The sequence below is a fragment of the Dermochelys coriacea genome, chromosome 2 (assembly GCF_009764565.3).
Source record: "Dermochelys coriacea isolate rDerCor1 chromosome 2, rDerCor1.pri.v4, whole genome shotgun sequence".
NCBI classification, from domain to species: domain Eukaryota; kingdom Metazoa; phylum Chordata; order Testudines; family Dermochelyidae; genus Dermochelys; species Dermochelys coriacea.
In genome coordinates, this window is record NC_050069.1 from 73,333,738 (window position 1) to 73,348,674 (window position 14,937).

General features: G+C 39.6%; 1 protein-coding gene across 2 annotated transcripts in view; it reads right to left on the reverse strand.

Moving 5' to 3' along the window:
- Positions 1–14,937, reverse strand: part of SNTG1 (syntrophin gamma 1) — a 578,088-nt gene that overhangs the window by 10,358 nt on the left and 552,793 nt on the right. For both annotated transcript variants that reach the window (XM_043507881.1, XM_038390970.2), the window contains exon 17: positions 13,914–14,024. In XM_043507881.1, the coding sequence (XP_043363816.1) occupies positions 13,914–14,024 (111 nt within the window). The remainder of the gene's footprint in view (positions 1–13,913; positions 14,025–14,937) is intronic.

Genomic DNA, 14,937 nt, shown 5'->3' on the forward strand with positions numbered 1-14,937 from the left:
AATTTTTTGCTTGACAGTTTTACTTTTCATTGATGACTAAAAGCTCTTTAAACGTTTGTCTGTCTACACAAAACTTGGTAAAGATGTGGATTTTGAATAGATCTAGCACAATGGGTAATTTTTGTTTGTTTAAAGGTTAGGTTCATCTTTATCTGTTGTTCACATTATAACTGAAGATTTATGCACTGTGCACACAAACCTGATTGATCAGTGCTGAAGGCACACAAATGTGATTGGTGAGAGGCACAAATTCATGCAAGCTTCGCTGATGGAAACAGGAACACATAAAAGCTTCTCCATCAGGAGCTACATTTTTCTGACTGATCCTATCCTATAAGAGAGAAGGGTGGATATGCAGCTGCTGCCAGATAAAAGTCACCCAACAGTACTTGTCCATCCACAATTACACACCTTACTGTTACCACAACTACTGCTCAACACAGACTGAGCACCTCAACCTTAACTTTGCCCTCCTCTGGATGCCAGTCTTCTATCTATCCCCCTACTAAATGACCTTCTCCCAACACAACCAAGTACTACAGCAAACATCCATCAGTTCTATGGAAGGGGAAAATCTAATTTGGTAAGGTGTGTGCAAAAGAGTGAAATCAGAACAGAAATTAAGTTTGTTGTGCAAGTTCTGTGTGCAGTAATTGGGATAACTCTCAGAGTAAATATACACTGACAGGACCAACTAAAAGAGAAGACAACATGTTGTCTCAAGTGTGTAAATGTATATTTGTGGACTCAAGCATCTGAGTATTAATGACAAGAGCAATAAACATCTTCTCTTCTTTCAAACACATAGAAAGAGGACTTGTGTAGGTTGATTTGTTGTTTTCTAAAATCTGATTTCAGTCTCTATAAAAAAACTGGCATTATATAAAGAGAATGACACAACAGATTTAAAAATATGGTCCACATGATGAGGTTAACAGTGCTGGTCATATAATGTATACAGCTACTTTAGTACTTTGAGCTAGGAATCTAGCCATCAGAATTGAGTTATTAGGCTGTACAAATCCCAAGTCTATCACAATTACAACCCATTTAGAATTGGTTATTCCGAACCTGAAGAGTTCTGTGAAAATCACAGAAAAATTCAAGGCTGTCATTCAGTGAGAGTTATAATTTGGAGGACACAGAAGATGGTTGAGATAGGAGAAAGAAAAGCAGAGATAGGATATGAAAAAAAGGTGAGTGCATCACAAAAATATCTGATATACAAGCAATGTATTCACACTTGAAGAGCAGCACCTCATTTCACCTGTTTTATTTTAGGTAGATGACTTAAAGAACACTTTACATGAATCTCTATTTCTCGCCTTGGAAATGTTCCACTTTGTATAAAATACTTCAAGAAACCTCAGAGTAGGGACTTGAACTTGAGTCTCCTGTGTCCCAGGGGAGTGCCATTACCACCCATAGAGTCTCTCTGAATCCTTCTGGCCCAATGATTATTAAATTATTTTATGAAAAATGAAATATACTCAACAGAAAACACTGAGAGAGTATAGCCTCTGGTGGTGGTTAGAGCACCTATGTGGGAGTGGGGAGATGAGGATTCAAATTCCTGCTCCAGATTGGGAATTCAAATCTGGGTCTTCCACATCTCAGCTGAGTGCCCTACCACTGGACTAAAAGTTATTGAGTCAGACCACCTCTTTACTCCAGCATGATTTTTTTCCCCAGGACCAAACTGAATAAACTATTGATCTGAAAAATTCACCAAGCTCTTGTCTCTAACTTGTGTCGGCAGATAATAGCTCTAAGATTTTGTTTTGATGGCTTGGATCACCTGAGCTCACTACACATTGGCTATTTGCCTGAAGCCCTGATACATAATATCCCATCCTCCCAGCCTCCTACAATGAGCACCTCCTATACTGGAAGGACAAGAAGAATAGATTCCAGCTGAAGATATTGCCATGATAGCAAGATTATCTGATGATATCTTGGAACAGCTTGAAATCACTCTCTATGGCATGCTCCAGGTCCTCCGGTTAGTGAAAATGTTGATAATACATTGTCATCAGAAGTGGGTTGAGCTGGATATCATTCAAAAGCCCTTTTCTCCCACAAACACAATGGTACCAAAATGGCAAACTAGAACAATTATGCACATATATATTCAAGAAAATGTTTTTTATGCTTTATTTTAATATAGGAATGTCAAACGAGCGGCCCTTGCAAAGTTAAATTGTGGCCCTTGCCTGATACTATTTGTTAGAAGAAGAGGAGCAGGTTGACCCAGAGGCGAATTGAGTAGATGGAATCCTTTATTGAGATACTTGTTCCCCTGGACCCAATTGCCCAGTAAGCATCGAATTGATTACAATACACTTTTTTGTTTATTTTGTTACAATACCCCCAAAACCCTTATTAAGTAATAGAAATACCCACTGTTAGTAAACCCACCCCTATTTTTTACTTATAGCATTACACGTTACTTTTACCTTGAAAATACATTTCTTTGCAACAATTTGTTGCCATAAATCTCCCTCAACAGCAGTTCTCGGGGAGGGAAGAAGGGGCCATGAATGGTTCTCATGGGAGGGTGGGGAAGGGGCCCTAAGCCAGGGCTTGTTTATGTAGCTGGGAAAGGGAGGAAGGGGAAGATAACATTCCTTTTACCTTCTTTTACACAAAGAGCATTTCTCCTGAAGTCTCCTGCAGCTGCATCCTTATCAATCTTTATAAGCAACAGAGAGGGGAAGAATCTGGCAACTTATATTTTAGACAAGGAAATACTGAAGAATTTGCAAATTATGTATTAGACAAAGTAATACTAAAGAATCTGTAACTTATGTATTAGACAGAAAAATATTGCCTATATATGCCTTTGTCCACTAATAGCATGTCAGCACATTAGCAACTTATTGTTGTATTTAACCCTAAAATATCCCAACACTACAGAGTTATAAATTAGTGCTCAGAACATGCTGCCTGATTCATTTTTTTCCATGTTACAAGTTACTATAAATGGAAGGAGTACTTTAAGTTGATTTGCATCGGCAAAAAGGAAGTCGTTCAGTGGTACTGGTTATCAGCTTTGTTTATGATGCCAATAGTGTTGTAATGAGGCACTTGTTAACATGTCAGCATCCAGCAAAAAATTACTGGAATCTATCTGCAATCAGTAAGCACATAGTTACATAACATACATTACATAACATCATAAATTACAATCCCAAAGTAATTTATTACAAAATCCTTGGTTTTACTTTGAATTTGATGATTTTTTAGGCATCAATGAGGAGACGAAAAGCACTGACTAGTAGCCATATTTTTGGAGAATACCACTGTGGAGAATCTGGTTAAAAACTATGCTCAATGGCACCTTACATGCTATAAGAAGTGCACCCATAAACTCATCTGGCAAGGTTGGAGAGGAATTATGTCAAGCACCAGTAAAAAGTTGAAGATTCCAGGACAAGTGTCAGCTGCGGGTGAGTTTCACCTTATAATAAGTCCCATGGCATGTGTTTCAAGAGGAACACCTGCTTCTTCTGCCAGAAGCCCAATGGCATCAATTAAGCACAGTTCAAGACAGGTGAGAACCTGTAGGAAGCAGTCACTCTTAATGAGAAAGTTGCACAAAAAGTAAAATTAAAAGAGGAACAAAATGTGAGGAATCATGGTCCTCAAACCCAGGCTGGGCTCAGACCACAGCTGCCTCCGAGCAGTTCACCTGAACTAGAGCAGTAGGGGGCCAGTGAAGCTCTAGCTTGCAAAGGCTCCCTGGCCACAAAGCTCCTGACTGGCAGGGAAAGTCCAGCTCCACCAATTTGCTGGGATGTTCTACTTAAACCAGAAAGAGGCACAGGAAGTTGCCCAAGCAACTAGATGAATCCTTGGCTGGCTGTTACTACAGACCCTGCCTACCTGCCTGACTCCTGAGCCATGCCTGTTCTTGGTTCCTGTCCTCCTTATTCCAGACCCCATTCTGTTCCTGGTTTCTACTTTCCTGCCTCACTCCAAACCCCTACTCCTACACTGTACCACTGAGTCTGGCTTTGACTCCTGACTTGATACCAGACTCTGGCTTTGACCTTCAGCTTGGCACCTGACTCTGACCCCAGCCCTAACCCTGACTCTGGTTCCAGGCACCTGACTAACTATTAGGCATGACTGCCCATGCTCCAGTCGCTACAGAAAGGCTCTTAAGGCACTTATTGAAGATGAACTGTGGGATAGAGACATACTTTTTAGCAATCCTATTTGCAGAAATCAATCATAGCACATATCCTTAAAAACTGAAAAAGATATGTCACCATCAAAAGCAGAAGAACATGCTGATGTCAACAGTAGTATGAAGACTGTTTGCAGCTGTTACATTTTTATGGAAAAGCATTTTGTCCTGCAGTATGTGGGAGTTTCAGGGTTCCATAGCTAATGCCAAACCTGAAAAGGACCTGTACTTCTTCTCTAAGTGGTGTATTGGTGATTGCATTGACCTCAGCACAGGCAAGTATGATGGAAAGGAAGGGGAGCACAAGGATTCCACGTTATCACTAAGCCTCATGTATGAGTGCTTGAGTGAAAGGCAGGTTTCCAATACATACATGACAAATGTGCACTGTACGTGGAATCTATTTCTCTCTAAGTGGCTGTTAGTTTAACAATACATTCCAAAACCTGAAGCAAATTCCTCATGCAGCTGATGGACAGCATTGGCTTCTCCATTGACTATGATGACAAAGTATTCTGCCTGGAGACTGAAATTACAAAAAAAAAAAGGTTCTTCACTAGGTGGCACTGCATGAAGGGTTGTACATTCCTCCAGACCTTGTCAATGGTATACCTTGTCATTTTGTGCTGCTGCTAACTTAGATATCTTGGAAGATACAGCAGATGGCAAAGGTACCCTTCATACTATTGTTATGGTCAGCTATCAGGAGCATCCTAAAGGGGACCAGTCCAATCCTCAAGTGCTGTCTGGACCAGCAAAGAACTATTCCTTGAAGAAGCTTCCTGACTTCCTGGCTTCCTGACTTCAAGATTCACTTACTTTCCCACAAAGGTCTAAAAATTCTTAAGCCAAGAAATCCAGTTTTCAATGAAGCAGCAGTCAAATAGACTATAGCAGATCTTTCTACATTCATTAGCCTTGACCTCAACTGGTTTTTGTGCAAAAATGTGATACAGACCAGCCGCAAGAAAGGCCTTGATCATGGCTTCAGCTGAAGAGAGGAATGACATATCTGAAAATGATGTGGACACCTAGGACATAGAATAACCATTTCAGGAGATCTGTTGGGACTGCTAATTGGGATTTGAACCTCACAGCACTGGAAGGTTTTAAGAAATACTTTTTTGCTTTAGATGTAATCAGCTATTCTGCAATGATTGCCTGGTACTTCACTAGCATAAGAGGTGTAGAAAAGTCTATAGAAAGGAAATATTGGAGGAATTTCAGAAAGGATATTGGGTTATTAAAAGGTTACCAGTTCCATTTTGTGCACTTGGTTTTGACAAAGCCCTAGAACCTGAAAAAAGATAAATGAAAATTGCTGGGGTTTTGGTGGGCACAACACAATATCCAAATCCTCTCTCTCAGTTTTTTCTGACAACCCCAGAACTCCATTGACTTTTGAATGCAATATTAAGCATGGCTGAGATGACATCCCCCAGAAGTAACAAGGCATCACCTAGATTCAATAGGTGCTATTAAATGCCAATGAGGGGCAATTTTAAATCTACAGGATGAGTTTACATTCACTGGTAACCCATTTGCATATGATGGACAAGAGCTCATTGATATTATGACAAAAGCAGTCTTCAGTGTTGAGACAGCTAAGGATGTCAATCGAATGGATATGTTGGGTCATGACTTATATGAAATCCTCAAAACCCAAAGAATTATCCAAGGCACCGTCAATCTATGGGCTCCAATCAAGAAAACCAAACCTGGATGAGGATCACTGTGACAACATGTGTAGTAGTGATGCCATAGATGGATACAACACTGACGATTTCTTGATACATGTTTTCAGTCCTATATGTCCAGGCTAACTTTCCTAGGATTACCAAAGATCAATGTCTCTTTTATATAGGCTATGCATCCCTTTGTTAAAATATCATTTTAAAAAAGCTGATTTTTTAAACATTTTAAAACAAACAATTGTTTGTTTCTTAAACAATTTTCATATGATTGTTCCATGTTCGTCATGTTTGGTACCATTGTGTTCATGGAGAAAGGGCTTTTGAATGATACCCAACTTGATCCATTTCTGACAAAATAGTATTATCAAAATTTCTGCCAATCAGAGGACCTGGGGGGAGCAGTGAGTCCCCATTGCCATGCCACAGAGAGTGACACCACTGGAATTATTATTTGTAGATTTTTACAAATCAAATGACACCTCTCTTTTCTTTCTATCTATAATTTGCTCATGGAATTAGATTTTACTACATTATGCTCTCAGTATTACTAGGGTAGGTATCCCTTGCCCCTACCATCTGAGCAGCTGTGTTCCCTATTCCATACTTAAAGTTTTGTCCCCAGAGTCAGGATGACCCCCAGTTCTTCCCTTCCTATTGACTTCCCATCCCCCTGTGGATTTCTCTATAAAAGAGTCTTCCTTTGTTTTGCTTCCATAATGCTAAATTTACATTGGAGACAGTAGATAGATACCTTCACTCCTGTCTGGGAGAAAACCTGTTTCTCTCTTTGTTTGGTCACAGACTTTAAAGCATAATAATATCAATGACTATGCATAATTCCTCATATAGTGATATTACATAACATTTCACAATGATATTAATCACCAGTGCGTCACCAACTTTCATAAAACACCTTATTTGATACACTTTTATAACACAGTAATATCGTATACAATCAGTTACTTATTCTTCAATTGCTTATTCTTTGGTGTTCAGGCTCCCTATTCTCCCCCAAGGTATCTGGACCCTAATTATCACAGTCCCTTCTTTCTAGGGCCACCTTTATGAGGACTTATAAGGAGTCCAAACAAAAATAACAGTAGCAAAACAAAGACAGCATGACAACCATGAGTCTCATCATACAGACCTGTGGGCAGAGCTCCAGCTGGACCCCCTCCCTGCTACCTCCTAGGTAGCCCTTTATGTTTCCACTGCTCCCGCTAATAGGTAAGAAGTAATTGGCTGCATAGGCGCTGACTCCGTGGGTACTCCGAGGCTGGAGCACTCACAGGGGAAAAATTGGTGGGTGCTCTGCACCACTGGCAGCTCCCGCCCCAGCTTGCCTCCACCCCGTCTCCACCTCCTCCCCTGAGTGCACTGCGTCTCCGCTTTTCTCCCTAGCTTCCAGCACTTGTGCTGCGAGACAGCTGTTTCACACGGCAAATGCTGGGAGGGAGGGGGGAGGAAGGGGAATGTGGCGTGCTCAGGGAAGAGGCGGGACTGGAGCCGGGGTGGGGATTTTGGGAAGGGGTCCAATAGGGGTAGGGAGGGATGGAGTTGGGGTGGGGACTTTGGGAAAGAGGTTCGAATGGGGGCAGGGCAGGGGTGGGAGAGGGCAGGGGTGGAGTTGGGGCGGGGCCGAGGGGAGGCTCAGTACTCACAAGCACCAAGAAAAGTTGGCGCCTATGATTGGCTGCAGCATTAAACCATTAGGGTCAGGCCTAGGTAGTGGCCTTTTCCCTGTCACAGAGTTTTAAAACAGGGATGTTGAAAAAGAGGGCCAAACTCATCACTGGCAAGTTTGGATGCAACTCTTTCCACCATGTACACCATTAGTAATTTGGGCCATTGAAGTGGTCTTACTTGCACATCTATAATATTGGTGTTAAAACAAAACAAAGATAAAATAAAATTTCCTACAGGTTATATTACTCAGTCTCTGTTTTGCGAACTATGCAGAAGAAGTGGTATTAATTGTAGATTATCTCCTCTGCTAAATATACTCACAAGTATAATATAATTGTAAAAATCTAGGCTTGGATAATAGTGGCCACAAAGGCAAATGACAGAATACACACAAAAACCCCAAGATAGTCTATAGTATAGTATAGTATAACTTTTTTTTATCCCCACCACTATGGCAGGCATTTCAATGGGTATATTCCCCATCTGAATGTTGAATGATGTGAAGTTTTGTATTAACATTATACATTTGTGCTTTTACTTTATAGTGCACAATGTAAGGTACATATTATTTACTCAGTATGTGTTAAAAGTAAACCTCTGAATCATATAGGTCCAAAATCTATTCTAATTTACAAACTATGCAATCCCATTTAATTCTGTCAGGGCACACAGAGTGGTAGTTTATGAAATCTTTATGTTTCTTTGCTTATTAACCTCAAATGGAAACGAGGTGTGGTGAGGAAAGAATCTCATAATGTCAATGTCTCAGTTTGGATGGCAAATGGTACTGTGTTTTTTGGACATACCTCTAATAAAACAGAGTCTCTTATATTATTTTAAATACTTTGTTTTTCTCAGAAAACAATATCAGAATTGTCTCCATTGTATTAGTTCATCATTTCTTTACAGAACTGAATTAAACTGAGAAATGCAGTGCCTTTTGAGGTTACTGCAGCCCGGCGACTGCATTAACACTCAGGAAGCTCTTGCAATGGAGAACAGGAACACTAAGGAGCCACCTGCGCATGCACATCCACAAATTTATAATTTAGACAGAGGAGTAAGCTCTGCCCTTGTTTCTCTTCCTCGTTTCATCTCCTGATTCTCAGGGAATGGAGAAAGTAAAGAGAATCCTTTGTTTCATAATTTCCCAAGCTGACAGCTCTATTTTGTAGCTCTTATTCAGGAAAATCCTGTTTGGCTGCTTGGATCTGTGCAGTCTCTCCAGCTGAGTGACAGCTGGGAAATAGTCACTAGGAATCAGAGCCCCTGGAGGGTATCTGTGATTAATGTTGCCCTTGAGTGATTTTCTCATCAGGAAACACTTAGGCTTTGCCTTGCAGCCTATCAAGGGCGGCTGGCTTCTTCTAGGCAAGACTCCATGAGCACTCCAGTATTTGACCTATTAATGGATTGATTATTCAAAGTAAAATTGCTAAGGACTATCAAGAAACAAACTATCAAGAAACAACTAGCAAACTGCCCAAGAAAAAGCTACCGTACAGAGACACTAAATAAAAGTAAGCCATATTTGCATGATATGTGTGCAGAGTAATGTAAATGTTAAAATGTACGCTAAATGATTTTTCCAGGTGAAAAGAAATACACCTGCTAAAGCTGTAATTAAATCTATAGCACACAGTGATATGCATGACATCAGAGCATGCTATTTTGCATTTTGTTAAGTCAGGCATGAAATACACTATAAAAAACACAGTCTAGCAGCATTATAAAAATATTAGGTATCAGTGTCACTGAAGGGTTTTCCATTATCGTGCAGGAATATAAACTCCAGGATGATTCAGTTAAAAAAATAAGGCTAACTTTGATGAATGGGTGCTGTTCTACATCTTCTGGCAGAAAATTGTTTTTGTAGCTTTTTCTAACACTAACAGTGATAGTGCTACATAGTCCACCAAAATATTGGAAAATTGCTGGACACAGCAGGCTATAGTGCAAAAATTTAAAGTGCATAGTTATTTAGATTTCTTTAAAATATGCCCACCCATAGCTCTGGGAGTATGTATAAAATATTATTAACAAATTCATTCATGTATTGGGTCAATATCCAGCAGTTAATCACTCTGAAATTCTCCTCTATCTAGACTCAACAACTGCTCCTGGTCTGGGGGATTCTGGCTTCTGGTCTAGAGGATGCTACCACATATGTACAATATGCCACAGCTCAAAGAGCTGTGAGGTCAGGATTCACGACCCATGGAACAATGCCTACAATGGAGTGAAGCAAGTTTGAGGACACATTTGGGTGAGGTGAATCTCAGTCTTGGTGTAGTGAGGGCTTGCACACTACGATTCATGTCAAGCACTTTCACATAGGTCTCTGACTAGGCTATGTTATCCTCTCAGGCCATGGAGGTGAAAAGGAATCAGGATGAAGAGGGAAAAAATGACCACATCCTGTTTGTGACATTAGGCGAGACTCAGAGATGGATCCTGCCTGAGAGAGAGAAAAAATGAGGCTCAGATCTATGTATAAGTGTGCTCTAGCAGGCTGCCTCACTCTTCATATACTTTCATGGAGTGAGGGGGAAGAGGATTGTCTCAGATCCACTAATTGTACAAAGATGTGGGGGAGACCTTATCCTTGCTACCTCACTACTGCAGGGGAAGGCCAGAGTGGGGAGAAACAAATGTTGTGGGTAAGGACTCCAAGGTTGTGGGCTTGCCCTCAGGCCACCTGGTCAGTATACCTGGCTGGCTAGCCACAAAGGAGGAAGTAAACTGTGCCCTTTAAAGGGCAAACTACTCCCTCAACAATGCAGCCAGGGAGTTCAAGGAGGCATTGGGTCTGTCTGAGGCTTAATGTTTCCCTATGGTCTTCCTGGGGTGGTGTGGATCTGAACCATCCACAATGCAGGGCTGTGCTAACAGGCCATTTAGCCCTTAGTAAGTGATGATAGCAAGGAATATTCAACACAATCATTAACACATGCTGTGGAGAATTCCCATGCTCTGACTCTAATGAAGTCTGCATATAGTACATGAAATACAGACTTATAAACATTTCTGAAAATTTAATCAACATTTCCTGAGTCTTAAACTAGTCAAATACCATGCTCTGTAGCCCAGTAAGCAACAAAAAAAATGAGGGCCAGATTGTGCCACCTTTGCTCATGCTGATTTTGATGGGCCCATTGCCAGACTAAGTTATATTTTAACATGAGTAAGGGGTGGAAGAATCTGGCTCAAAATTATTAAACTGTAAGTTTAGTTTACAGTCATCACTTTACAAAAACTTTGAATTGTGCTGGAGACTAGCTCTGTCCGATGATCTACATTTCTTCAAGTAAGTGCCAAGTTCAAACATGAACAAGCCGGAATTGTTCACTCTACCCCACACAAATGCCTTAGTGCCTGCCAGTGCTGAAATACAAAGGGATTCTTTAATATAAACTTCATGCTATGAGCTATGTTATGCTTTGATCATTAGGAGAAAATAAATACAATAAAACTAGCAGACATTTTCTTCTATTTTGCTGTATTGAGAATGTGCAGACATGATAAAGTGAAAACATTATGAAGCAACAAGGGCTTTAATAACATATAATGATAATGATAATAAATTAGGGCTGGATTCTGTCACCCTCATTCACATGAGTAACATCTTACACTGTGAGAAGTCCCACTGATTTCAGTGGAACTTATTGCAGAGAAAGGCACTTTTAGTGTAAACTCCACTTGGAGTTTCCCAGCTCCTGGAACTATGGACTGAACCTCTAGGTGTCCTACTCAATGAAAAACACAATAATGGCTACCAGAGCTCTCTAATATCCCAGTATGCTTAGAGTCAGGGGTGAGGGAAGAATGGACTAGAAACTCCTGCTGAAGCCAATAGAGAGACTTCTGCATTGCACAATATGGACAAGCAGTTTGCTGGGCCAATGATGAGCTGGAGTGGCTCAGAACCTCAGTGGGAGGGGACAGCCTGACTAGTTTTTTGCTTCAGCTTTGTGTTTGGGAGCTGAGTGAGGCAGAACAGCCCAGGGAGTCTCTGATTAACTGCCTTTCCCCACAAAGGGAGTCTTTGAACTGCTGAGCATGGGTCAGGCAGTTCCAGCCCTTCAGAGACCAGCATCCAGAGTGGCAGAGATCCAACCCACCACTGGCTAGCAAGAGCCAGCTGAGACCTTCCCAGACACCAGAACAGGGAGACAGGAGAGGACCTTTTGTGTCCTGTGCACAGTGATGAGTTATCTTGGGTGGAGGCACCACATACACACACACAAAAAAGCCAGGACTCACTTGAGGAGAAGGAAGAAAGCACTCCAAGTAGCAAGCAGCAGGGAGAATGTTTGAGCCACAGCTTGGAGGAGAAGCTATATCAATATGTGTAAGAATGGCAGAATCTAGCTTTTGGGAATACTTAGCACTCATATAGCATTTTTGTGAGGCCATCAGAAAGATAGGTAAACATTATGGGCCAGTTTTTAAAGGTATTTAGGCACCACTGATTTCAGGGGGATTTAGTTGCCTTTAAAAATCTGGCCCTATGATTTTAATGTAGGCATACAGAAATATTCAGTGCCCAGTTGTGGTATTCCTTCAAAATGCACATTTTGTAATAAATAATTTGTTAAACTTTATCCACAACATGGTTATTTTTAGTTCATCTAAAAGCAAGAACCATCTTTACATTCCTAGAAATTCTGAAGAAATATTGCATCATTAGTTTAAGTAGTTGTAAAAGAAGACCCTAAGGTACTAGAACAGCAGTAAGAGACAGATAATAAAAAAGTGAGTGGTTAATTTTGCTCTGTAGCTACTTAGAAGTATTATAAAAGTTCCTAATTATTTGCTGAAAGGAAAAATACCATATGACATTGGGTTGGTGGGCTGTCTTTCCTATTAGCTAAGAGAACAAATTCTACCTATTTCTACATTATTTGAAGGAAATAATAATTAGGAAAATGTCTCCCTTTAAAATACATTAAAACCCTAATGTATTTAGGGACGAATTCTGACACCCTTCACTGTTGATGATTTCACTGGGAGCTTTCACGGAACAACTGAGGACAAGATTTGGTACTGAATAGATAGGTGTAACTCATAGTATCAATAATCATGTAATATACACATTACTAAAAGAAAGAAAAGTGTAGGGAAAAAGATTAGATTTTTACTGTGACTACCGTACCTCAAGGTTTTTTTCCTTAATTTCACAACTATCCCAAAGAGTGTCTTTTTCCTAACATAATTTATCATGTCATAATTCCTAGATACAGTAATTTAATTTTTTTGTTTCCTTTCAGATCTCTTATTATTATTCAGAGTGCTATTCTTATTTAAACTCATTTTGCCAATTCAGCTCCAGCATAGCAGGATGAAACTCCATTGGCTTTAGTGGTCTGCCTAGAAAAGTTTAATTATGTGCTGTTTGGATACAATATAGATATACATTAGGTTTAGAGCCTTGCATAATGACAGGTTTCAGAGTAGCAGCCATGAAGTGAGCTGTAGCTCACGAAAGCTTATGCTCTAATATATTTGTTAGTCTCTAAGGTGCCACAAGTACTCCTTTTCTTATTAGGTTTAGAGATTCTCATTCAAATCACAGTTAGGTTTCAGATTCAAAGGCAATTCTAACTTACAGAATTCTTGTGAGATCAGCTCATCCTACAAGGGTTAGACTATTTGGGATGGTAGAAATCTTGTGTTATCATTTATTCTCACAAGGCATCCACCAACCTATGCAGAAGTCTCACAGGTATTACTATTTCCATTCATTTTCTTTGAATCAAAACCAGAACTGGAGAGCAAATATCTCTGAATTTTGAATCTGACATGGAACCAGAACTGTAATGACAAGCTTTTATATGGTGATTAGAAGTCACCCTATATCTTTCACTCCTGAGAAAGTTCAAAGGGGTTTTAGTCCATCACTACTTTTGGTCCACATGTACTTTGGAACATAATACACATTATTGCTGCTGCTCATGGAGAGTAGCATGAAGATATGGTAACGTGGGGAACACATCAGTTCAAGATGATGAGACATGCCTCTTGGCTTTCTCTTTCTGTGATAAAAAAGTAAGCTGACTATCATGCACAAAACATACATATTGATTTAATTTAAATAAAAGATTAAAACCCCCTCTTTTAACATACTAAAATTCCTAACTAACCAATTGCACTGTGCACCTATTCACACACCTCTGCTTAGTATCTACTGTGTTTTCACTTATTTCACACATCACATTAATCTGAACATCCTCTCAGCATCAGTAAATTAGACTGAACTTAATTCTCTCATTCCCTGGTTGTTCTGTTGTCAACCAGTTTTAATATACTTCTGGCTTTATAACACAATGGTTTTTTTTTACCTTTGCTTCAATCTGCTTAGTATCTGGATTTTGGAACAAAAATTTAATTTTGCTCTTGCCATCATCTGAAGACCCTTTAAGCTGGGAAAACTTGTACCTCCAAAGCACAGCCTAAAGGAAACAAAATATACACGGAAAGGTCAACACAGTTAATATATAGAAGTGTATTAGAAACAGAGGATCTTCTTTCTAGGTAGTTTTTTAACCTGCCTATGGTACATAATTAAACCAATGTAGCACCATCTAGCCTGAAGTCCCTTTGATTATAAGGATGTATTATACTTTGGAGTGTCTGATTCAGATCAGTCAGACTGCATTTGTGAAATGTTCTTTGAAACCCTTTTAGCTTTATTCAACCCTAGTTAACAAAGAAAGGGTCACTTAATTCATTGTGATGTCAAAAATAAAAGCCTTTTCCCTTGAGGATAAGTCAGTCTCCATCTCTTAAGTGCTAACTTGTCATGAATTACTTTATTTTATTTTATTTTGTTTTGTTTATTGATTTACTTATTTATGTATTTCCATATCCAGTCATGTATGTGAGTCTGTATTTATATGAACTACAAAATAAAGCATGTATTTTTAAAAGTAAAAATAAATAAAACAATAGAGATAAAAATGACACTGTACAGTTAGCACTTACTCACGGAAAGTGATTGTCTTTGGTCCAAATGAGCACTTAATGCACATGCTTCAGTTTATGCACGTAAGTAGTTATGAGTCAATGGGTTTGATAACTTGCTGAACATTAACCATGTGTTGAAGTGCCTTGCTGAACTGGGATCAAAATGCTCAGCCCCTTACAGGATTGAACCTTTAATGTGTTAGCAGATCCAAATATTAAAAGATGACAATATATGACAAAGTTTCCCACTCCACTATGCATTTCGTAATAAGGTTATCAACAACAGAAAAGCAGTAAATATTCAATGTTACAAATGAATAGAAATGTATCTTCTTGGTATGATGCAGTACCTTCCTGAAGAATATACAGGAATATTGTACCTAAAGTCTGTTGCATTTC